The sequence below is a fragment of the Microcebus murinus genome, chromosome 15 (genome assembly GCF_040939455.1).
Source record: "Microcebus murinus isolate Inina chromosome 15, M.murinus_Inina_mat1.0, whole genome shotgun sequence".
Lineage (NCBI taxonomy): Eukaryota > Metazoa > Chordata > Mammalia > Primates > Cheirogaleidae > Microcebus > Microcebus murinus.
The window spans coordinates 77,091,404-77,117,567 of NC_134118.1; the positions used below are offsets into that span (position 1 = coordinate 77,091,404).

The 26,164-nt window shown below is 47.3% G+C and overlaps 1 protein-coding gene and 1 non-coding gene across 3 annotated transcripts in view; both read right to left on the reverse strand.

The window, feature by feature from the left end:
* Positions 1-26,164, reverse strand: part of KLHL2 (kelch like family member 2) — a 94,145-nt gene that overhangs the window by 55,964 nt on the left and 12,017 nt on the right. For both annotated transcript variants that reach the window (XM_012770581.3, XM_076010750.1), the window contains exons 2-4: positions 25,788-25,913; positions 13,327-13,433; positions 5,213-5,334 (exon numbers count right to left, since the gene is read on the reverse strand). In XM_012770581.3, the coding sequence (XP_012626035.1) occupies positions 5,213-5,334; positions 13,327-13,433; positions 25,788-25,913 (355 nt within the window). The remainder of the gene's footprint in view (positions 1-5,212; positions 5,335-13,326; positions 13,434-25,787; positions 25,914-26,164) is intronic.
* Positions 24,952-25,142, reverse strand: LOC142876732 (U2 spliceosomal RNA). Its single transcript, XR_012923562.1, has one exon. It is a non-coding gene; the product is annotated as a U2 spliceosomal RNA (small nuclear RNA).

The following is a 26,164-nucleotide window of genomic DNA, read 5'->3' on the forward strand; positions in this document are numbered from 1 at the left end:
ACTGAGCAGAAATTTCAATTGTCTCAGTTCTTGCTTCACCTTAAAAAAAAAAAAAAAAACTATGGCCGGGCGCAGTGGCTCACTGCTATAATCCTAGCACTCTGGGAGGCTGAGGCCGGCGGATTGCTCGAGGTCAGGAGTTCAAAAACAGCCTGAGCAAGAGCGAGACACTGTCATTACTATAAATAGAAAGAAATTAATTGGCCAACTAATACATATAGAAAAAAAAAAATTAGCCAGACATGGTGGTGCATACCTGTAGTCCCAGCTACTTGGGAGGCTGAGGCAGCAGGATCGCTTGAGTCCAGGAGTTTGAGGTTGCTGTGAGCTAGGCTGACGCCATGGTACTCACTCTAGCCTGGGCAACAAAGTGAGACTGTCTCAAAAAAAAACAACTAGAAAATCCCAGCTGATGACTGGTTACGGTGTGGAGTGTGTGTGAGGCAGAGTCTGTAATTCATTGGCCAACTAAAAAAATATAGAAAAAAATCAGCCGGGCATGGTGGCGCATGTCTGTAGTCCCAGCTACATGGGAGGCTGAGGCAGGAGGATCGCTTGAGTCTAGGAGTTTGAGGTTGCTGTCAACTAGGCTGACACCACGGCACTCTAGCCAGGACAACAAGAGTGAGACTCTTGTCTCCAGAAAAAAAACCTGAAAAGTCAAAATGCATGAAATAAAACTACGAATTTAGCAATGAAGTAAAAGTTTTCAGAAGTTCAATATCCTTTAGGATTCTCCAAAAATATTAATGAACACATCTAATGAAAAAGCATATATCTTCAATAATTTTTGGATAATGAAAGGAAAATTTTTGTTATAAAGGTGTTTATATTTTCAAATTCATAAATTCTTCGTAAGCAATACAATGACAACTTAATAGCTGCTGTGTCATGTTGAGCAAATTATTTAACCTTCTCAAACCTATTTCTTCAATCACAAAATGGGGTAATACCTACCTCAGAGGGAGGTGAAAGCATCAAATAAGATATACATAAAATGCATGGCACATAGTTGAAGATACACCCATACGAAAAATCCTCTATGTACATATATATATTTAAATATTCACATATACGGATGTATTCATATATATGCTGTTATACCTAAAGCCAAGCATCCCTAGCAGTGGGAGGCAGGCAGCAAAGTGCATGGATTCTCAGAGACCGCGTGCAGAACTCTATGTGTATGTGCACATGTGCCTTTCCTGCGAGGGTCCACAGCTTTCCACCAGATTCTCAAAGGTGCCCATAACCCCCAAAAGTCAAAAAGCCAACTTCACAGCAGCCTTCAGCTCTATTTTCTCTATTCCCCAGATTTATACAGTTCAAAAGGTTTGCCTGGAAACTGTAGACACAAGTTGAATTTTAATTCACTCAACAGCAGCAACAACAAAAAAGTTAAATTTAAAAAAAGGTCATAATAAAATGTGTCCTTCTCCTTTGATCTCTCTTTTTTTTAAAGAGAGATAAATAATTGTATACTCACTTAGCTCAAAATATACTCCAACTTTGCCATAAATAAAAACAAAAACCCAAATTTAAAATCAAAGTTTAAAAACCTAAACAAACAAAAAAACTAGCAGCGAAACACACACATACACATATACACACACGAATCTAGGAAACTTTAAATAGCCAAAAATTAAAGCCCAATTGCTTACAAAATACAGTAACAATTATTCCTTCTTTGGAGTTGATTTTTCAAATTACTATTCCCTCATTCTGACTCAGAGTTAACAACCCTCACTTCAAATATCTGTTGCATTGTTTCAGATTTGCACAGGAGACCGCATTGTATCGTGGAGGGACCCCAACCAGGAATCAGAACCAGCAGTCATGGGCCTGTCCTGTCACCACCTGACTCTAGACGGCTGTAGCGCTCCACGGTGCTATGACTTTACAGAGAAACATGCAATCCCAAAGATATTTGCCACCCCAATACTGCACTTTATCGCTAAAACAGAAACTTCCAAGAGAGGTCACCTGTCAAAAGATTTGGTTTTAGGTCTAAAGAAAAAATAAACCAGCCACGACGGACATTTGCCTCACAGAAGCTCTGTCCGCACCCTCTCAGCATGTGTGGGCACTCAGGACTCTCAGCGTGTGTGGGCAGAACAGGGCTTCCAGCTACAGCCCTGGAGCCCCAGCTCCTCATCAGAAGAACACAGACACCTGCACCACGCTGCTCCTCTCCTTACGGTGGACAGCACTTCCCAAGAAAGGCTTTAACCAAGTGCAGGCAGCCAAAAAACACACACAAAACAGAGGAAGAAACGGTTTGGTGTATCTTGATATGCAAAGCCTTGTTTCATACTTCATGGGAAACTATTTGTTATGGAAAGGGCGGCTTATTTTAATCGACTTTATTTTTAAATTGCCTTTTCCAGGCCGGGCGCAGTGGCTCACGCCTGTAATCCTAGCACTCTGGGAGACTGGGGCAGGCAGATCACTCAAGGTCAGGAGTTCGAAACCAGCCTGAGCAAGGGTGAGACCCTGTCTCTACTATAAATAGAAAGAAATTAATTGGTCAACTAACATATATAGAAAAAATTATCCGGGCATGGTGACACATGTCTGTAGTCCCAGCTACTCGGGAGGCTGAGGCAGGAGGATGGCTTGAGCCCAGGAGTTTGAGGTTGCTGTGAGCTAGGCTGACACCATGGCACTCGCTCTAGCCTGGGCAACAAAGTGAGACTCTGTCTCAAAAATAAATAAATAAATAAATAAACAAACTGCCTTTTCTAAAACAAGTAGTTCTCAAAGGAACATAAAATAAAGCTCTACATACCAGGACACTCCTATGCTGAAGAGAGATCCCTCCCCTTCTTAAAAAACAAAAACGACGACACAAATGTTAAGCATTTAATAAATCTGCCAAGTGCAACTCTCAGAAATGTATTCCTGTACGTTCTAAGAGCTAAGTACTATTCACAAAAGGCAAATTAGCATGGCAAGAGTTTCTCTGAAAGGCTGCGATGGCTAACATTTCAGGGCTGGAACGTGATAGTTATCAAAAGAAACATGAAAGGTGTCCTCCTAATTCCTAATAGGCCAAGAACCTCCAGAGCTGCTACAAGCAGCACTGACGGCTGAACTCACATACTGTGTTTCCCTGAAAATAAGACCTACCCAAAAATAAGCCCTAGCAGGATTTCTAAGCATTTGTGCAATAGAAACCCCACCCTGAAAATAAGACCTAGTAGTGATGGGCGTGGCTACGCAGCGCATCTGCACAACCCATGCATTTCGTGAAGGAGCGGGAAAGAAGACGAGCAGCCCTTCTCATCTGCCCCGTCCTGGCAGCTACTATCCCAGAGGTGACCAGAAAGGTGCGGCAGCCCCACCAGCAAGGTCGGCTCCCCCGTCAGGTCTCGGCCATCCTGTGCGTGCTGTAAGCTGAGGCTTTGAGGGGAAAATAACACATCCCCTGAGAATAAGCCCTAGCGTGTCTTCTTGAGGAAAAATAAATATAAGACCCTGTCTTATTTTTGGGGAAACACAGTAGTTTGGTCTCTTAGGCCCAAATCTTCTTTCTCAATTTCCCTGTGTGGCCCACTGTGTGAATCAAAGGAATCAGTAAATCATCTGTTGAAGGTCATATATAGCCTGTGCACTAAGATGAATAAAAAGGAGGAAAAAAGAAACCAAGATAAGTTCTTGTTGAAAACAATGCCCCAGAATCTAGCAAGCAGTTTAAGTGTGCAGAAAAAACCTGAATGAGATGCCACGTTGGCGCTGTGAGCTCATGACATACCCCAACACCTTCTTCCATGCTAAAAAGTGTGCATCTAGGGTGAAGATCGACTCCTTTACACACAACCCCAGTACCGACGGAGGCCTCCAAACGCCTCCCTCACAAACAGAACTTTCCAGCAAGGGCTAACGAGGCCACGGGAGAGACTACCTGGCAGCCTTCCCACTGCCAGTGCGCACTCTAACCATCCACAGACAGCGCGCCTCAACAGCCACAGTGCGCGCTTAGCTCCACATTCAAACACTCTGTAGCACACTAGTTAAGAAGAATTACAGACTGAACCCACAATTTCCTATTTGTGCAAGTAGAATTTAAAGATTATTTCTTAAGAATTTAGTCCTAGTTCTTTTCACTGTCTTCAAAACACAATGTCCCTGTTGGAAGGAATATAAATAAATACAAATTTTTAGATGGCAATTTGGCATCACTACCAAAAGATTAAAATATGTATGTACTCTCTGATCCACCAATTCCACTTTGAGGAAATATAGCTTATGAAATTTGTGGGTGAAAATATAAAAGCATCCATTCACTGCATCATTTTTGTAAAGGTGAACAAACCAAGTTGCAGAACAACAAGTATGGCATAAACATATTTATGTAAAGTAGACAGAGAGAGAGGGAGGGGGGGAAGGGAGAGAAGAGAGAGCAGAGAGGGAGAGGGGAGAGAGAGAGAATGTACGCATGAAAAGTGGTCTGGAACGGTTCATACCAAACACAACAGAAGCCACCCTGGAGAGAGGAGTGGATCTGTGTGTGAGGGCTGGGGTAGGTTCAGAGAAGAACAGTTTGAAAGAGGGACCTTCACCTTTCACTTCACATCCGTATGTATTACTTAAACATTTATGTAACATATATAAAACTGTTGTTTTATAAAGAAAATAAGAAAGACGCAATGTCAACTTTTAGCTGAATTTCAGAATCACTTAAAGAGGGTGCTGAAACAGTAAAAGAAATAAAGGGTGCTAACAGTCGAAAACATCCTTTGTAGACTTTACTCTTCAAAGGAATAAAGAAAAGCTGTGGGCAGTACTCATCAGTAGTCATAAGTGAATATGACGGTGTTTTCATGAAAGAACAAGCATCATTCAGAGAACCAAAGGATCTGTATTTTCAAACATTAAGTACACAAAAGATACTAAAATCAAAAACATTAAAAACATGTAATCATTCCAAACATCCTTTAGAGATGCCATTTTAACACTGAATCCTATTACTTTTGTACAAAATGTACACTGTACACTGTGAAGGTTTGCTTTTTTTTTTTTTAATAGAGACACAGTCTTGTTATGTTTCCCAGGTTGGTCTCAAACCCGTGGCCTCAAGTTATCCTCCCGCCTCGGCCTCCCAAAGTGCTGGGATTACAGGCGTGAGCCACCGTGCCCAGCCAGGTTTGCTTTTTTGATTTAAGGAACTGTATACATCAAGAGCTAAGTTATGTGGAGTGTTCACGCTTACCTGTACATTTTCTTCTGTGACCTGGATTTCTGCCGTGTAAACGTAATCGATGAGCATCCTCAGGGTCCAGCCGTCAACCTCCTTTATCCTAACTCTCTTTGCCCGGCTCTCACTCATCTCACCTGAAACGCAAAGGAGCGAGAGTGACGCCGTAGGAAGACACGGCTGTGAAAACACCGGAGCCAAGTCGGACGCCTCGATCGCACGCCACTCACCGTGTTCAGCAGGCAACGCTACCGGCCACTTCCTGCAGGCCTAACACACTCGCCTGCTTCTCCCAAAAGCTCACCTGAGCAAACCATGAAGTGTGCTCTTGTTACCCACTTGTACCTGACAACCACGCCATGACAACAAGCGCGCCACAAGTCCAGGGGCACAAGCCGCAATTCTGAGGCTGCAGGATCAGCATCTGACGCTTTTCAGCAGTTTATTTTCCTTATGGATTAGGAGTCACGACTGGAAGAGTAACGACGTTACGGCCTTTGGTCAATGGCAACAAACACCCACTTAACGGACCCACTCGGTTCCTGGCAACCCGGCAACAAGCACAGAGGCCTGCTGGGGCGCGGCGGCCCACGCCAGACACACAGGCTCGGCCTCGGCCGGCAGTCATGGCCCGCGCAGGCAACAGGAGAAGACACACCACGTACGCGCTGAGGGAACGCAAGGCAGAAGTGGAGTAGTAAAAGGGCTGGTCGACGGCAAAGGCCTGTTACTGAGATCTTCTAACCTAGCCCAAGTTCAGTTCCCATTTGTCATCTGCGGCAACGTCGTCCTGAAGTCACCTCCACACCGGCACTCACTGCTAAGCCAGGCACCCTGAGCACCGCCTGCCGTGAAGTGCGAGACCGCCCCTCACACACTTGGTGGAGAAGCAGGGAAGCGGGAGAGAGAAGGGACGGCCACTAAACAAGGACACCTGGGAGAGCAGGCAGCGGTGTGAGCACCAACGTGTGGACAACATAAAGTGACTTCAGATAAAGGACACACAAGTCACTGAACAGTGGGGGGACCCAACTGAACACTAAAAGGGCAGTCCACAAACAATGCTGAGTGCAACGGGACACCCTTAGCAAAATGGTTTGGTTCTAGAATTCACTGGATTTTAAAAATAAAAGCACCAGCCAATGTGGTGGCTCACACCTGTAATCTTAGTGCTTTTGAGAGGCTGAGGCAGAAAGATCCCTTGAGGTCAGGAGTTCAAGACCAGCCTGAACAAGAGCAAGACCCCATCTCTACTAAAAATAGGAGAAAAAAAAAATTAGCAGGGCACAATGGTGGCACCTGTGGTGCCAGCTACTCAGGAGGCTGAGGCAGGAGGATCACTTGATCCCAGTAGTTGGAGGCTACAGTGAGCTGTGATGACACCACTGCACTCCAGCCTGGGCGACAGAGCAAGACTCTGACTCAATCAATCAATTAATCAATCAAATAATAATAAAAATAAAAGAACCATGAAAACAATGTCACCACCCATTACCCACAGCTTAATCCAGCATCTCCTGTTTTTAAATAACACAATGGCCTCAAGGTTTCTGGAAAGCTCTTTCTTTTTCAGATGGCAGTGTGCTGTCAGCAACCATTAACTGTCAGAAATACCTTGGGAAGCCACAATCACACAAAATTCCTTTGCAAACACAAACCCTAGGAGGAGAGAAATAATGACAGTGACGTGCGTCTAACTGTGCGCTTCCCCGGAGATCATCCCCGGCAGGATCCCAGACAGAGCCGCTCACCTCAGAGCCAAGTACCTCAAAACCGTCCTGCTGCTTCCCAGTGGGGAAACACCCACCTGTGCCGCAAGGGGAGGAGGAGCGTGAGTGAGAAAGAAGTGCAAGTGCCCGCACATAACAGCAGGGAGAAAGGGGACAGGTGTTATGCCTGTTACTACAGCAAATGTTTTTTCCTCGCCTTAAATAAAAAGAAGAAAAGGGCCGGGCGCGGTGGCTCACGCCTGTAATCCTAGCACTTTGGGAGGCCGAGGCGGGCGGATTGCTCAAGGTCAGGAGTTCGAAACCAGCCAGAGCGAGACCCCGTCTCTACCAAAAATAGAAATAAATTAATTGACCAACTAAAAATATATATATACAAAAAAAAAAAAATTTTTCATGGAGATTTGTATAATTAAAAAAAAAAAAAAAGAAGAAAAGGAGGGTTGAGGAATATGCAAAAATAAGTCTCCATCTGCATACAAGGCACCTTCCTCTACCCTACCTTGTGGTACAGTTGGGGTTGGTGTGATCTGAAGGCTCTTTTGTGCCAAAAGTTAAGGCACGCTGGTGATTCCTGTCTGGACTCCGGACAAAGGCCACAGCTAAGCCATCAAGGGTCTTGTGGTGCCCGCAGCCCGGGCCCTCATGAGCACCACACCACCGCCCAGGACTCAGACACAGTCGTGACTCAGCTTAGACAAAACCACACCTGACTCTAACCTGCCTCAAGCAAACCCGCTGTCATAATCAGCTCTTTGCCTAGGTCTCTCCACCTGAATGCTAAAGATCCCTGCGGACAGAGATGAAGTCCTTCTTCTCCCTGGGTCCCACGACACCTGACACATAGCAGACACCCAGTAAATACTGGGCAGATGGATGAGTGATTGACTAAAAGTAAAACAACAAAAAGTAAAAGCACTGACTTAAAATGTAGCATTTTTAGTTAACATAAATAATAACAAATACTCCGTCATCTCTACCTTCTTTTGAGAAAAAAAAAATGAAGGCCTCCAAACTGTAAAAGCTTAAGGACATACATACAGCTAAAAACATTTCAATCTCAAGGACCTTGAACTAAGACTCCCAAAGCCCACCTTAGACTGGTAAATTCATGCATATTCTGAATATGGATAAATGGAGGGTGAATTAAGAAGACAAACCCTAAGATCTATGTCATTAAAAAATTCTATGGCTCTATTTTGTTATTGTTTAGCACATGAAAATATTTGAAAAAACATAAGTATAATACAGAAGCTTTGCCTATGCTGAAAGCCTAAGAAATAAAGAACTAAATGGCAGATTTTTAGCTACGTTTAATAAATAAATTATATCCTTTATTTTCAAGCTCCACTTGTCATCTACTCTAATTATTATTGCCCTTTTGTTCTTTGTTAGTCCTGGGTTACCCAGCAGCTACGAACACACAGGCGTTTCCAGCCTGGCCAGCGGCCTGGACCCCCCAGCGCTCTAGGGGGTGGTCGCGGTGCACAGCTCTGCAGTTCTACAGCTAAACTGAGGCAACTACCTTAACTGCATGCCCTGCCAGCTCCCGTCTGGTTTGGGTAGCTTCTGGGAAAGGTTTCGAAGAAAGAAAGAGACCATCTTCTTCCTTCCCCAAGATGTCGGGTCCACGCTTGCAGGCATCTTGCATTCAGGGGGGGAACCAGGCCTAGGACAGCATTTCTACTGAGCACAGCAGCAAAGACAGACAGAAGCACTCGGGTTCCTGGTGAAATCCTCAAGCTGCAGGTCCAGCCAACTGCTTTAATATTTAAATCAGTTTGAGTGGAGCTTTCTGTTACGTGCAGCCTAAAGTAGTCTAACTTACATTCTATATGTACAACATCCTATTTAATTTTCTTCACAACATCACTGTTATCAAAAATTATCTTTTCTTTATGTTTTTAATGACAGCCTAATCTTTCCTCTTCTGCCCAACTAGAATCTCGAGAACAGGGAGACTTATCTGTTTTATTCACCTCTATGGCCCCCAGAGCCTGGGACAATGTCTGGCACAAAGAAGATGCTCAATACTCACAAGAGCATGAGTCTTAGCCAAGCATCACCATGCACACCACTTTTAAAAGATTCACTTCTTGAGTGGGGGAAGAGACAGTAAGGAAAAAATCTCACTTCTTAATCACTCAAATAACAATCTATCTTTTGCTATTCTAATTAACTGAATCACATTCAATAGCACAAAAGAAATCATTGAAAAGCACACAAAAAAAAGGCTAAAAATAAAAATTCAGTGCTTACCATTAGATTTCAGATATCTTAGCCTGTGGCACCAAATAAACCTCAAATGTATTTGTTAAACAAACACCTTTTTAAATGCCACATTTGTAACAAAAAAATAATCTGAAAACACAAGAACCATCTAGACGTGTTCTTTATCAAATAACACAACTGGCCTTGCTCTAAGCAGGCCACACGTCACCGAGCAAAGCCTGTGACCACATCACAGAATTACTATCACCTCCCTTCTCTACTCAAGTACTTGGAATGACCATGAGTAACAGAATTCTTCTTTAGGTGATATAATTTGAATGAAAACCCCACCTACAGTTTATGGGAGATTAAAAACAAGAACCAGCAAAGAGTATCTGCATATTCTCCACTTCCAAACAGGTTAGTCACAGGAAAACAAAAGAAGAGTAGGGTACCACCCTGTCACTGAGCAAGAAAACAAACAAACACGGTGTTTCGTGGAATGAAACCATCTAGTGGTCTACTTGTTGGCTTTAGTAGAATTTTTACAAAAAAGCTTAACAGGGGCTTCGGACCTTGAAAAACAAATAAAAAAAAATAATGGGCTCCCCTTCTGGCAAATATTTAGATCAATATACATACACTAAGCTATCGAGACCAAATCTCTGCATCTTCTTCACCTAATCTCTGGGGGATTCAAAGATCACCAGAAAGGAAAATGGCATTTATTCCCGAAGAATCATAAAAGTCCAGCCTAAATAATAAACACACAAGATGATGTGCAGCATCATTAGTCATCAGGTAAATGCAAATTAAAACTGCAAAGAGATGCAATTTCATACCCACTAGAATGGCTACAATAATAACAAAAAAAAGCAGACAGTGGCTTGTGCTGGCACGGAGGTAGAGAAATGGGAACCTTCATACATTACCGGTAGGAATGTAAAATTGTGTAGTCCCTTTGGAAAACAGCTTAGTAGTTCTTTAAAAAGTTAAACACAGGCCGGGTGCAGTGGCTCACGCCTGTCATCCTAGCACTCCGGGAGGCCGAAGCGGTTGGATTGCTCAAAGTGAGGAGTTGGAAACCAGTCTGAGCAAGAGTGAGACCCCGTCTCTACTAAAAATAGAAAGAAATAATTGGCCAACTAAAAATATATAGGAAAAATTAGCCGGGCATGGTGGCGCATGCCTGTAGTCCCAGCTACACAGGAGGCTGAGGCAGCAGGATTGCTTGAGCCCAGGAGTTTGAGGTTGCTGTGAGCTAGGCTGACACCACAGTACTCTAGCCTAGGCAACAGAGTGAGACTCTTGTCTCAAAAAAAAAAAAAAAAGTTAAACATAAATTTAGCATGTGACCCAGCAACTCTACTCCCAAAAGAAATGAAAATATATGTCTTACACAAAGAATTACACATGAATGTTCACGGCAGCATTATAAATAGCCAAAAATTGAAACAACACAAACATCCGTCAACAGTAAATGGACAGTCAAACTAAGGTAAATCCACACGGTGGAATGCTATTTCGTAATAAAAAGGAACAAACTTTGCCTGAAACATGCTGTGACATGGATGAACCTCAAAAACAGTAGGTAGGAATAAAAACATTCTAAAACTGATTTATGGCAATGGCACTACCACTCAGTAAATTCAGTAAAAATTATCGAATGGTAGACTTGAAATGGGTAAGTTTTACAATATGTAAAATATGCTTCGAAAGTTGTAAAGAACACAATCTAGGTATTCAATTCACACTTCATATGTGCCAGAAATTAACACAGTGTTCCTATTTTGCATCTGCCTCACCACACAGCGATCTAAAACCTCGCCGAGCACCGCAAGTGTGTTCTTGGGCAGATACCTGCAGCACTGCAAGCAGCACCCATCCCAGCGGACCGAGACACACCAGGGACACTCAGGACCAGAACGTCCTCAGGACCTCCCTCCCCAGCTGGGCAAAGCTCTCGCAGTCACAAACCGCATGTCAGCTCAGACACGGAGAACAAAGAACCAACAGACAAAAGGAAGAAACTGAACTGCAGTTCGAAGTATAAAGCAAACAGAAAGGTAGCTACAGACATAAGGAGTTGGACTCAAGCAATCCTCCTGCCTCAGCCTCCCAGAGAACTAGGATTATAGGCGGAGCCACCGTGCCCGGTCAACCTCCAAAGCTATTTGAGGGAAAAGGAAATTAACCTTAATCTTATTGGTCTAAGTTAAGTACTATTTTTTTGTTACTCTGTAGAAAATAAAACATTTATAAAAAATAAGAGCAGCAAAAAAACTCTGCCATGTCCAGTGGCTCACGCCTGTAAGTCCAGCACTTGGAAGGCCAAGGCAGGAGGATCACCTGAGACCAGGAGTTGGAGACCTGCCTGGGCAACATAGCGACATGCCATGTCTACAAAAAAATGTAAAACTTAGCCAGGCGTGGTGGTGTGCACCTGTAGTCCCAGCTACTCAGGAAGCTGAGGTGGGAGGGTCACTCAAGCCCAGGAGGTGGAGGTTGCAGTGAGCTATGATCACACCACTGCACTCCAGCACAGATGACAGAGCAAGACTCTGTCTCTAAAAAAACAAAAGAAATCCATGTATATGATCTCATTTAATCTCTGCAAAAACGTAGGAAGTAAGGTAACATTATCCATCCCCATGTCCCCCATGGTGAAAGTGAGGCACTGACTGACCGAGCGAGTTTCTCAAAGACCCTGGCAATAGCGCTGTGACCAGAGGAAAGCCACCTGGAAGGACAGCACTGCACAGAGGAATTCCTAAATTAGGCAGCACGTTCCAGATTGAATCCTTCTCTTATAAACCTAGAGACTCTCTAGAAAAGTGTCCCGGGGAAATGAGTAAGATGTAAACCCCCAGACAGGAACTTCTGACTCTTCTCACGATCCTGGTGTTGACTTTACAGAGCACCCTCAGCTGAAGGCACCCCCAATTATAGCCCCGTGTGGCTCACAGCCACTGCCAGTCTTCCCCAGCTCTGACTATCTAACTCTGCTCGGGCGCACCAAGACCGCAAACGCCCAGAAAGCGAGGGGACCCTGACCCCCTACTCCCAAGACACACGGGAAGTTCCCATTCCGTCCACTCTGCACGGGCCTCCGGCACTGATCTCGCTGTGCAAATCCTGCAATCGGCCAGTCTGGGAAACATCAGCGCCTTCTCTCTGCCGCCCACCGCCGCTCTCGCCGCCAAGCTGCCCGCGCCCCCGCGCCCCCGCGCCCCCGCGCCCCCGCGCCCCCGCGCCCCCGCGCCCCCGCGCCCCCGCGCCCCCGCGCACACGCGCCCCCGCGCACCCGCGCCCCCGCGCCCCCGCGCCCCCGCGCACACGCGCCCCCGCGCACTGTCGCCTGTTCCGAGGGAGCAGCTCTCACCCCCGCTACCCAAGGGGCCACGGGCAGGAGGCAGGCTCACGTGTCTTCTGTGACCCTAGAAGTATCCGGCAAAATGTCAGGCACAGGAGATACTTAATAGTTTCTAAAGTATGAATAGCTTTCTACTTTTGCTTTTTGGTATAACTACATTTGTATTTTTATTTTCTGTTTAGAGTACCAATACCCTAAGATTATAAACTCATTGAGAAACAGAGACTTTTTTCTTCTAACCGTATTAAGTATTTAAATTAAAAAAAAAAAGAACACGGTCATGGGCTTCAAGTGTGACAGGCATAAAATACTTCTTTCCCAGAAGTACTAAGATCATTTCCTATACATTTTTATGGTTTCCAAAGTACCATCTAAGCTTACGGATGAACCACCCTATCTTCTTCTATTTGCAAATAAAGGGTATCAAATAAACATCTTTTTGTTCAACATAAACACTGAATGAAGCAAATGTGAAAATCATTTGGAAAAAAATGTAAAATAGTGACAATTTTTCTTCTTTTGCCAAAACAGTAAGATGCCAAAAAGCTGACATAAATGTCAGGAACAAACATACCTAAATACAAATGCAATGAGGAAAGCCAAGCATAACATTGTGAGCGCATGTACGTAGTACATACTAACCCCACAGTGGAAACGAAGATGAGGAGGAATTTGGAATAAAGAGTATTTTCTTCCATTCTAATTATTCATTTAGAAGTAAAATGTTAATTACAAAGAAAAACATGGGGAAAAAACATGGAAAGAAAAGCTCAGATCTATATACGTTTTCTAAAGTGCCATAACTAAAACTCCCATACCTGTGAACATGGCGTGGAAGTACGGGCTGCAGGCGGCCAGCACTACCCTGTGCGCAGAGATCTCCATGTCTTCTGCCACAATCGTGACGTCACACAGCAAGTTCTGACTGTTCACAAAGCAGAGAGAAAAACACTTAAATAATTCCAATAATGAACGCATTAAACATCCTGTGCAAAAATATGACAGCAAAGTCCGCTTTTCCAAAGCTGAGACAAACTTCCCGGCACCCACCCTTTGGGACAGGATCCCTGCACGTGAAGCACACGGGAAACAGGTGTGACACCTCACATGCCTCGGCCCGCGCTCAGCATCCCGCCTTTGTCTAACACAGAATCTCTGCAAATTTGTTACTCATCTCTCAGCCTCGAGGAGGTCGCTGGCAGCAAACCACCAAGGGGCTGTAAGAGGAGAGGCCATCTGAATGAGCAGTGTATCAGCAGAGCTGAAGAAAAAACACACAGAGAAAACTAAATGGAGTCAAATCCCCCCCAAAATAAAAAAGATATTTAAAAAGACTGTGGGCCATCAAGCAATAGTAAAATTATACTCAATTACACCTGCTTAAAAGGCATTTGAGCATTTGAAGCTTAACTTAATCAGAACATTTCACTAATGCAAAATACTTCATCCCTCAAGGCCAGAAAATATTACTGCATCTAAAATTAAAGAGCATTTTGTTACCTTAAAACAAACCATTATGCAGCCACCATAATTATACCTCCAATTCTGAAACACTCGTGGTAATCACTCAGAAACACGTGGTCAGCACTGCTGACATGCCATCCACGGTGCCAGATCACTCTCTCCAGGTCATTACGAATAACATCACAAAATGGCTTTTTAGCAAGAGCGTTTGCCGACGCTTATTCCAGAACAAGCAAGAAGGGCTCCAAAGCCTAAAACCCGCCTTGCCGGCAGCCCCGTCACGAATGGCTAGAAGGGGAGTGGTGAAAGCACGCCAAACATCGAGCACTGGATTTATGTGCACAGTGCACACGGGTCACGTATGACCCCCTCCTCCTTGTGCTGCCTATCTCCCGCAAGGGCGGCGGCCTACCTCTGTGATTCTCCGGTAGCTTATAAGCAACACTTTCCCACGAGCTTAATCAAGTCCTTGAAGTTTCTACTTGTCCACGCTGTTTACAACCCATAAGGCCCACACCGAAACTCTCCGGAGCGCCTGCCGGTGCCTGCTCCTCCCAGCTGAGGGAACTGGGAGGAAAAGGAGCACTGTGGCGCGGATGGCGGTGGCACTCCAGGGCCTGCTGCTGCTGCTGAGCCCGTGGACGCGCAGCTCACCGTGTGACTGCTCACGGCTCGACGCTGCGAGAGACATCGGGCAGGTCTCACAATCATCAAAGGCGGCACAGCGTCAGCAATCCGTAATTCCTCCAGATCAGTGTGGAGAACTCACAAAGTCCCCTGTCTGCTCGGAGAACGTGCAACCACTCTGCAACCCCACGAACCGCATGGGCTCACAAGCCACCAGGTGGGAGGTCCGTGGTGTCTCAGGGAGGCACTGCTATGCACGAGCTCTGCCCTCAGGGATCATTTCATCCAGCCTCTACCACGGTGCTATGAGGTAGGTATTATTTTTATCCCCAAAATGCACAGCTGGGTAAACCAAGGTTAAAGACAATCTGCTTAAATCCCCCCAGCCATGGCAATGCCAAGAGTCAAATCCAGAGTCTCTTGACCACCACACAGAACCCACCTCAAGCTGTGTGGTTTTAAGATTTGTTAAAGCTCAAATAAAACAGATAAATTATAAGTAACAATGATTTATTTTTGACATACTATATACTAGAAACTATTTTTTAAGTTCCATATACGTCTGACAAAGAACTCCATTTTAGTGAGTTTGCAGCACTGCCGACACAGAATATTTTCTAGGAACCAAATGAAGTTTATTCACTCCTTCAACAAAGCACTGCAAGACCACGTCTGCCTTAAGAAGACGAGCAGAGAGGCCGCAACGCCACGATCACAGGACAAAGTGCAAAGTGCCACAGCAGAGACGCCTGGGAAGGGAGCATTCAAATCAGACTGGAGATCAGGAAAGGCGCCTACGGCTGCTGGCCACCAGCTGAGTTCTGAAAACGAGTCAGAGTTAGTTGGAGGGGAAGGAACAAGAGAATCCCAAACAGAGAACAGAACGTGCTGTCGCATGGAGACCTGAATGAAGCAGAAAGTCCGGTGGGGACCTGGGGCCACGAAGAGGGGGAGAGGGTCGTGGGGGAGAGGGTCGTGGGCGAGGGGAGGGGTGAGCGGGCTTGCAGGACCCACTCGTCTCTCTGCAGTGGGACCTTCCAGGTTTTCTGCCGTGCCCAGTGGACTTGGACACAACCCAAACATGAGTCAATGCGTCTTCATGCCTGTTTTCCCTAGTCATTAATCCCTCCTAGTTTCAAGATGGCACTTGAGTGGAATTACACTTGAACATCTCAAAATCACATAATTAATTACATTCAGCTTCAATTACAATTAGTCATTGATCCAAACCTGCTAGCATAATACCTGCTGGCTGTCACTTATATAATTAGCTCAGCCTCATTGGCTTACCTGTTGATGTCATGTAACTAGCAAGGCTCGAACACTATGCAGCCATACCCTGGGCTGGGCCACAGGGAATCTAAAGGGCCCACCACAAACCAAGGACGTCAAGTTTTAGTGTTTGATGTTTTATCTTTTTGTCTCCAACAATAACATATTTTGAAACAATTCAAAGACGAGAGACCTGACGGGCCTTCTTACTGCGTGTGTCACGGAGTGTACAGTGTGCGTGTGTGCACACACTGGTCAGAGTGTATGTGTATGTGTTGGGTCTGGCCCTTGGCTCTTTCCAAGTGTGCACGCTTACAAGAAGGTGAATGACTGATGGGTAAGAAGGAGAGAGCTATGAATGAAAAGTCTGGCAATAAAAATAAGAAACTTGTTTTAGCAGCTCAAATCCAAAGTCTTACATGTTGAATTTCTGAGTTTATGTTCCTATTACTTGAAATCTAATGAGGGAATGAACTGTAGGGAAAAAAGCCTCAAAATAATGGAGTATTAATAAATAAGTTGTTACGTGGCAAAATGTGCATGTATTCCTTCCTTCATCAGACACACAGGGAGTGTGTACTGGGCGCCAGCACTCTGTCACTTACACAATAAACAGGACAACACGGTTTGCAGTTGAGCGAGGGACACGAGAAACAGGTGATTATAAAATGAAAACATAACTATTAAGACGGGCAAGTGCGAGTGGTTGGGAACACACAGGAGAGGCTAACCCTAACCTCACGGAAAAGCGTCAGAGGGGGGTGGCTTCTAAGTTCAAATCGAAAGAGAGAAGGAAGAACAGGAATCAGGTCTTATGTAAAACTCAAGTGGCATAGAACAAGGAGAGGCACTCCGTATCCTAAGCAAAACAGTGCCACGGAATTGGTCCTTCTTAGGAAAAACACTGCTTTGAAAATAAACGGAATGTTCCTGACCTTTACAACACAACCTTTGATTTTCTGATATAAAACGAATGAATTCCTAAGACTACAAAACTTATCAATGCCCTTAAAAATATATAGTGTATATCTTCTTGAAAATAAAACGTGCCATCAGGCTCTGAGACAGCAAAAGTAATTAGTAAACACGAGAAACAAGAATTTACTTCACACTGCGGGGGGGCTGCGGGGAGACCACACGGCACCTGTCTACCTTTCTTCCTTCGGTGCCAGGGAAGGCCGAGGCACCTGCTGGCCTGGGGAACACACCTGAGGACAGCGGTGCCTGGCTGGCGCGCTGCTAGCCAGGCCCCAGGGGCCAACACAGACTGGAGCCTGGGAGTGCGTGCGGAGTCGCTACCGGAGGACAGCACCAGGCTGTTCTGCGCCGGGACAAGGACACAGGAGCAGCACAAACAGAAAGGAGGTAGGGGGTCAGAGGCCAAAGAAACTACAACTTGCCGTGAGCAGCCACGTCACTGAGAGTTGGCTGCTAGGCAACCAGGAAGGGTGGAGTGGGGAAACGACTGCTGATTTACTTAACCAAACCGCCTATAACTGACAATGCCATTTAATAGACCAGGCAGACACATCCTGGCTACAACGCAATAACCTCAAAGAGCAACAGGACTACATGCCAAGGGTCCCCACTGTCTTCCTTTTCTTCTTAAACCACTGCAGCAGGTAGCACCTCTGAATTCCTGCAGCAGTTAAGCACAAGGAAAAGGTAACATTGGGTTTAATGAGGTTCACCCCCACAATAAACCCTGAAAAGCCACACAGCCCCTCACCAGATTCACACCTGCTGGGATTTGCAAATGCAAAGCAAGGAGAGGCCACAGGCAACTTGGAAAGTCAGAGGAAAATCCATTTCACTCAATGAGTTAGCACTGACTTAAACTAGTAAAGGGTCCCAGAACAGACAATCTATCATTCTTTCCAGACAGAAGCAAGACAGCAGAGTAAGCATGGAAGGTGACAAAGCAGAGACCTGGGGAAGGGAGGGAAGTCGTGGGAACACCTGGCCGCAGCGGAGAGCAGCAGAAGACAAACGTAATTAGAAGTAAAGGGGCCGGGCGCGGTGGCTCACGCCTGTAATCCTAGCTCTCTGGGAGGCTGAGGCGGGTGGATTGCTCAAGGTCAGGAGTTTGAGACCAGCCTGAGCAAGAGCGAGACCCCGTCTCTACTATAAATAGAAAGAAACTAATTGGCCAACTAATATATATAGAAAAAATTAGCCGGGCATAGTGGCTCATGCCTGTAGTCCCAGCTACTCGGGAGGCTGAGGCAGGAGGATCGCTTGAGCCCAGGAGATTGAGGTTGCTGTGAGCTAGGCTGACGCCACGGCACTCACTCTAGCCTGGGCAACAAAGCGAGACTCTGTCTCAAAAAAAAAAAAGAAGTAAAGGGAAAGATGCTCCGGACAGGGGGGGGAGCGGGGGGGTGCACGTGGAGACGGGAGGAGGTCAAGGATTTCAGAGGGAAACCAAGGCAGAGCTCAGGCGCTGGGCGCACAGGTGACAAGCTGGACGACACAGTACGTATGAAGGAAACTTCCTCATCAGAAGGTTCCGTGAAAAACCTCGTGAAACACATCACGAGCAGACACCCTTTAATACTCTAAAACAGCCACAGTCAGACCTGCCTCTCTCACTCGAGGGTGGTGAAGGCTGACCCTACGCGGCTCAGAGAGGAGGAAGAGGAGGAGGAGGTCAGCTCGGTAAGTTAGCTTCCTGACCCCACTCCTCGCATCCAGGGAATGTTTAAGGATTCTACGCACGCTCAACAAACACCACTTAAAAAGATATTAATCACAAATGCTTAAAAAACACTATAGAATATTACCAGTTAAATTGAAACTTTTGGCTTCAAAACATTTCTTAAACTTTCTGAAATAGACAAGTCTTCTTCACCTGAGGGCTCTTCCCAACTGCTCTTCCTTCCAGGAATGTCTTATATTCTCCGTTAGTACAACATGAAAACAAAGAACTTGATGATGTTCTACTACAGAAAATACATATATTAAAGCAATAAAGAAACCACATCCTTTGTTATTTCCTAAAAGCCCTTTTAAAACCAGTGACATAAAGCCATGAAGAGAAAGGCAGACTCCCTTAAGCTCACTGTTTAATTAACTTGCCCTCACAGCAGCAAAGCACAAATTCATGCAACAGCCACAGCTCAGATCTGCACAGATGCACAGCAGACCACCTCATCTTAGCAGAGATCTGGGCCCATGACACCTAAAATCCTGGGGGAAACAGAGATAGTGCTTTGGGCTACTGCACTCAAATACCTCTTGGAATGTCCAAAATGCTTTTATAAATGACCAGCTAAATCTTTATGGATTGTATAGTGACACAGGCAAACATTTGAATTGTTTCACGTGATTTCCTTAATGAACACTTTCGACTCCTAAACATTAAAGATCAAAACTATATCCTGGCCGGGCGTGGTGGCTCACGCCTGTAATCCTAGCACTCTGGGAGACCGAGGCGGGCAGATTGCTCGAGGTCAGGAGTTCCAAACCAGCCTGAGCAAGAACGAGACCCTGTCTCTACTATAAATAGAAAGAAATTAATTGGCCAACTAATATATAGAGAAAAAATTAGCCAGGCGTTGTGGCGCATGCCTGTAGTCCCAGCTACTCGGGAGGCTGAGGCAGAAGGATTACTTGAGCCCAGGAGTTTGAGGTTGCTGTGAGCTAGGCTGATGCCATGGTACTCACTCTAGCCTGGGCAACAAAGTGAGACTCTGTCCTCCCCCCACTCCCAAAAAAACTATATCCCTTCTAAATAAAACTACTAAGTTGCAGCCCCCAATACTCACTGATGATACTGTTAAAGCTCAGGTGCAGTCGCACCCCACGTCCTAGGAAACAGAACATTTTTTTAAAAATTTATTTTAAAAACAAAATACCACCTTTTGACGGTTCCTCCTTTGGTCCTCTGGAAAAGCAGGCAATCCAACTTTCTCAATAAAACCTGCATCTGGGATACGGTCTGTTTCTCTGCCCCCTCCACAGACCTGACACAGCACCTTGCACAGAGCAAGCACCCCTGGAGATCCACTACCTTGATTTTGAAATGCTGGTGTTTTGAAGAACCTCCTCCCATCCATGCTTGGAAAATTCAAAGTTAAGAACTGAATTTCCCGCCAGAGGTGTGACGCAGAGCAAGAGCCATCCTTCCAGGACACTGACAGGCCGCTCCTCCGACATCAGTAATCTGAGCGTGATGCTGTTTCTCACCAACCTTCTCTGAGTCCCATCGGCCAAGGACTGCAGTGCAAATTCATCATGCTGCGGAACCTGCCACGGTTCTGCCACTCCCAGCATGAGCCACCGATCCACGGCACCCAGCAGGGCACACTCACCCCTCCCCAGCCGTGCCACGCTCAGGCCTGGAGAGGCCCCAGCCCCCACCTCTGCGGGCTGTTGCGAGTTCTCCCGTGGGAATCCTTTTTGGGCCCCGAGCTGGCACACCTGTTCTCACTGCCTCATCCCCTTCACGTCTCTGCAGCTCTCCCGACAGGCGAAGGGCACGGGCCAAGTCTGACACTGGTTTTGGGCCACACATCGTTTCCTGGGCACGCCAGCCAATTACAGAGAACAAGCTCACAAACACTTGTTGAACACACTGTTTAGAAATGCCCGTGAGAGTATTTAAGCCAAATGATTTTAAGTTATTCAAGCTCACATCAGGCCAGAATACAGAGCTAGGCCTCTGGTCTAAATTAGTTTAAAAAAACAAGAATGTCATGTTCTTTTTCTATAAAACAATTTTAATTCTGTAACTTAACCCTTACCACCCTCCTGGCCTCCCCCCATTCCCACAACTGGCCCTCGCATGAGCTGCAACTGAAAGTGACCTTCACTCCTAGAAGTTTGCTCCGTCAGCCGAGGGCTCACAAGACAGTCTCCAGCGCACGGCTGCTGCGGCGCCACTCTGAGGACACAGCCCCTCGGTGGCGCAGTGGCAACAGGGAAGTGCTCCCTTCCCCAAGTCAGGACACCACCCTCAGCTGCCCCTTCCTGGCAAGAGGAAGTCGATGCACAGACAGGAAACAACTGATGATCTTCAGCCGTACAACGTGCAGCACTCTTCAGAGATTTTTTTTAAAGAGTCGCTCAAACTGGCTAGAGGGGCACGAAAGGAAGAGGATGATGGACCACACAAACGATGGACCTAAAGGTTGGGCTTTTAAGAATACCTGGCACAGAGAGAATAAGGGAAAGTGTGAGCCCTTTTCAGCCAAGCTTTCAGCATTTCAAGTAGAAAGTACTTTCCCAAACGGAAGGGTAGGGAAAAGCGAATCCTTCATAAAAGTGCTAAGAAAACGGCATTTTATAAAAGGCTCTGACGAACCCAAAGACAGTTCATGGTCAGTGCCTGCATTACGCCCACCCTGGTTGCAGACTGGCGGCCGACGCCGGCTGCACAAAGGTCATTCATTCTCCGTTCTGGAAACCGGCCCCAGCCCAGCCAGTGACACACCAGCTCCCGACGGCGCCACACACGGGGCGAGGCACTGTCTCACGGTCGCAGAGCTCACCCCACGACAGGACAGGCAGGCGGTGGAGGCCAGGGCACAGCCGCCCGGACTGCAGGGGCGGGAGGGTCCCCAGCACAGAGGCGTCAGAGCCGCAGGGAGCCTCGGACACCACCACCTCCACACCACCACCTCCGCTCCACCACCTCCGCTCCACCACCTCCACACCACCACCTCCACCTCCGCTCCACCACCTCCACACCACCACCTCCACACCACCACCTCCACCTCCGCTCCACCACCTCCACTCCACCACCTCCACACCACCACCTCCACCTCCGCTCCACCACCTCCGCTCCACCACCTCCGCTCCACCACCTCCACCTCCGCTCCACCACCTCCACTCCACCACCTCCACACCACCACCTCCACACCACCACCTCCACCTCCGCTCCACCACCTCCACTCCACCACCTCCACACCACCACCTCCACCTCCGCTCCACCACCTCCGCTCCACCACCTCCACCTCCACACCACCACCTCCACACCACCACCTCCACTCCACCACCTCCACCTCCGCTCCACCACCTCCACTCCACCACCTCCACACCACCACCTCCACCTCCGCTCCACCACCTCCGCTCCACCACCTCCGCTCCACCACCTCCACCTCCGCTCCACCACCTCCACTCCACCACCTCCACACCACCACCTCCACCTCCGCTCCACCACCTCCGCTCCACCACCTCCACACCACCACCTCCACCTCCGCTCCACCACCTCCACTCCACCACCTCCACACCACCACCTCCACACCACCACCTCCACCTCCGCTCCACCACCTCTCCACTCCACTACCTCTCTACTCCACCACCTCTCCACTCCACCACCTCCACACCACCACCTCCACTCCACCACCTCCACACCACCACCTCCACACCACCACCTCCACCTCCACCACCTCCACCTCCGCTCCACCACCTCCACCTCCGCTCCACCACCTCCACCTCCGCTCCACCACCTCCACACCACCACCTCCACCTCCGCTCCACCACCTCCACACCACCACCTCCGCTCCACCACCTCCACCTCTGCTCCACCACCTCCACACCACCACCTCCGCTCCACCACCTCCACCTCCGCTCCACCACCTCCACTCCACCACCTCCACCTCCGCTCCACCACCTCCACACCACCACCTCCACACCACCACCTCCGCTCCACCACCTCCACCTCTGCTCCACCACCTCCGCTCCACCACCTCTCCACTCTACCACCTCCGCTCCACCACCTCCGCTGTACCACCTCCACACCACCACCTCTCCACTCCACCACCTCCACTCCACCACCTCCACACCACCACCTCCACTCCACCACCTCCACACCACCACCTCCACACCACCACTTCCACTCCACCACCTCCACTCCACCACCTCCACACCACCACCTCCACACCACCACTTCCACTCCACCACCTCCACTCCACCACCTCCACACCACCACCTCTCCACTCCACCACCTCCACTCCACCACCTCCACTCCACCACCTCCACACCACCACCTCCACTCCACCACCTCCACTCCACCACCTCCACTCGTTTCCCAGTCAGTGGTCAGAGAAGTACACGGTCAGCCCAACGCCAGGGCACAGCCACCTGGACTGCAGGGGCAGGAGGGTCCCCGGCACAGAGGCGTCAGAGCCACAGGGAGCCTCGGACACCACCACCTCCACTCGTTTCCCAGTCAGTGCTCAGAGAAGTAGACGGTCAGCCCAACGCCAGAGGATCTGTCCCAAAGCTCTGCACTGACCTCAGGGAAGGAATGCTGTCATCTCCCTGCAGTTCAGCGAGTCGACAGAGACCCCATCGAAGGACACCAGTGCTATGCCACAAACACCAGGCCCCACAGGGGTGAGAAGCAAAACGCGAATAGTCCTGTCAAAAGTCAGACTTTTTTAGGCTTTTCAAAGAGAAAGATCCAGTCTTAAAATAACCAGAATATTCTCCTTAAGAAACCACCGCATTTTAGCTGGGCACGGTGGCTCACGCCTGTAATCCCAGCACTCTGGGAAGCTGAGGCAGGAGGATCGCTCCAGGTCAGGAGTTCAAAACCAGCCTGAGCAAGAGTGAGACCCCATCTCTATTAAAAATAGAAAGAAATTAATTGGTCAACTAAAAATACATAGAAAAAATTAGCCGGGCATGGTGGCGCATGCCTGTAGTCCCAGCTACTCGGGAGGCTGAGGCAGGAGGATGGCTTGAGCCCAGGAGTTTGAGGTTGCTGTGAGCGAGTCTGACACCACAGCACTCTAGTCCGAGCAACAGAGTGAGACTCTGTCTCAAAAAAAACACACAAAAAAAACCTCACCCCATTTTGCCTTCTGATAGCTACTGTCACAACAGGATGAAAGCCAAAACAGACCGCCAGACCTGATGGACTGTCCCAGACAACGTGACTGTTCTCCCACAGAACAAATGACACTCGAGTTTTGAGGATGCTGTCAGAGCGGAACTAGGAAGCAAAGCAAACGATCCAATGCCCAGGTTAACTTTCTCTTGTCCCTCTCCAACCCATGCTCTACCCAGCAGCCAGAGTGTCCTTTAAAAATACAAATCTGGCCGGGCGCAGTGGCTCACGCCTGTAATCCTAGCTCTCTGGGAGGCCGAGGCGGGCGGATTGCTCGAGGTCAGGAGTTCAAAACCAGCCTGAGCAAGAGCGAGACCCGTCTCTACTATAAATAGAAAGAAATTAATTGGCCAACTAATATATATACAAAAAATTAGCTGGGCATGGTGGCGAATGCCTGTAGTCCCAGCTACTTGGGAGGCTGAGGCAGGAGGATTACTTGAGCCAGGAGTTTGAGGTTGCTGTGAGCTAAGCTGACGCCATGGCACTCACTCTAGCCTGGGCAACAAAGCGAGACTCTGTCTCAAAAAAAAAAAAAATACAAATCTGATCAGGTCACAACGTCCCTGCTTAAAACTGTCCACCAGCTTCCTCCCAAGGCCACTGTGGAGAGAGACAGAAATGTCAGGCCTCGCCTACCCACCCAGCCGCCTCGCTTGATCCCAGGGCCCCGGCACTGCCCTCAGCCCTGGCCCAGCACCAGACCCACAGGGCCTTCCCTGCGCCTGAAACGCTGCTCTCAGCTCCCCACTCTCATGCTGATCTCCTCACCTCTACTTTAGACCACTGCTGTCCACCGTCCCAGCCCCAAGCAGGCCTCCTTTGCAGCCCCTGCTGCTACTGCAAAGTATTTTGTGATTCTCTGATGAGAGCTCCCTGAAGCCAACCCTAAGCCACGTGAGCGCAGCCACTTCTGGTTTAGTTCACCATTGCATCTCCTGCAGCTAACAGATATTCACTGAATCGTTAATTAATTACAGAAGAAACACACAAATGATGGACCTAAAGGGCGGGCTTTTAGGAATACCTGGCACAGAGAGATTACAGGAAAGTTTGGGCCCTTCTTAGCCAAGCTTTCAGCATTTCAAGTAGAAAATACTTTCCTAAATGGAAGGGTGGGGAAAAGCAAATCCTTCATAAAAGTGCTAAGAAAACCAAGACTGTTAATACACACATTAGCCTTTTAATTAACAACACAAAAAAGCTATTCATTTTTCAATCAACTTTTTTTATGATGCGGGGGTGGGGGTGCCCTGTTCCTGGAAGTCCTGCAACACCAGGCTGATGCGTGGAGTAGACAGAGCAAGCTCCTATTCCACCTCCCTGCTCCAAAAATCCATTTAATATACTGTCCTCAGATAGAGAACGTATCAGACACTAAACTGATAAGAACAGATACCACGCTTGATCTTGGCCAAAAGGCCGAGAAGCGATTCAATCAACTTTTATTGTCACTCTTCACTACAGTGGCTCTTACCACACCTGAGAATCAGCTTAGCCACAGGCAGGTCCCTTACTCCCCCAAAACTACCATCACCACAAAGAGAGTTCCATTTTTTTCTGTCTAACAGTTTCTTTCCATGTTCTTTGTGACAGTAAGTTAGAACCCTAGAGCAGCACCATCTAACAGAAATATAATGCAAGTCACCATTTTCTAGTAATCATATTAAAAAGGTAAAAAGAAACAAGTGAAATTAATTTCAATGATATCTTCTATTTAACTCACAATACCCATCTATTATCATTTCCACATGTAATCAATATTTTTTAAAATTATTAATAAAATATTTTACATTTCTATTTTTTGCACTGCCTTAGAAACCCACTGCATATTTTCCGCCTACAGAACATCTGCACTCAGACTGGCCATGTGTGGCTCATGGCCGCCAGGCTGGACAGAGGAGGCCAACATCAGCCACACCGCTGATAATTACTTGCTCTCCTCCTTTAAAACAACTTGCGGAAAAAGCTTGTACTGTCCCCTGTATCAAACAAAGCAACGAGGGCTTGCACGTGCACTACAAACAGCAGACACAAAGGGAGGAGACCACTGTCGTGTGGAAGTTAGTGTGACGATACCTCCGTAGCTCGTTCATGACTTTGAAAGCCTTCTTCATGTGCCAGGGGTTCACCGTCACGGGGCAGTGTTTTTCCGCATTATCATCTTTTGAATCGAGAGGCTTCTGATGACCCTGCTTTGTGCATCTGTACGTAAAAGAACAAAAAAAGCAGAAAAAGATCTTATTAAAGATAATGTAGTTCAGGCTTATTAAGCTACAGGAGACACAGTGAACTCCCTCCCCTGCGTCTAGAGGAGTCCCGCAGACAGGCCGCCCCAGCGCACGATTAACACACAATTCAGAACACTTTCTGGTGATCACTATGGTTGCAACAAAAAAGTGTGTATTATCCCCCTGGCATCAAAGCTGTCCAAGATGAACACACAAAATTCAGTG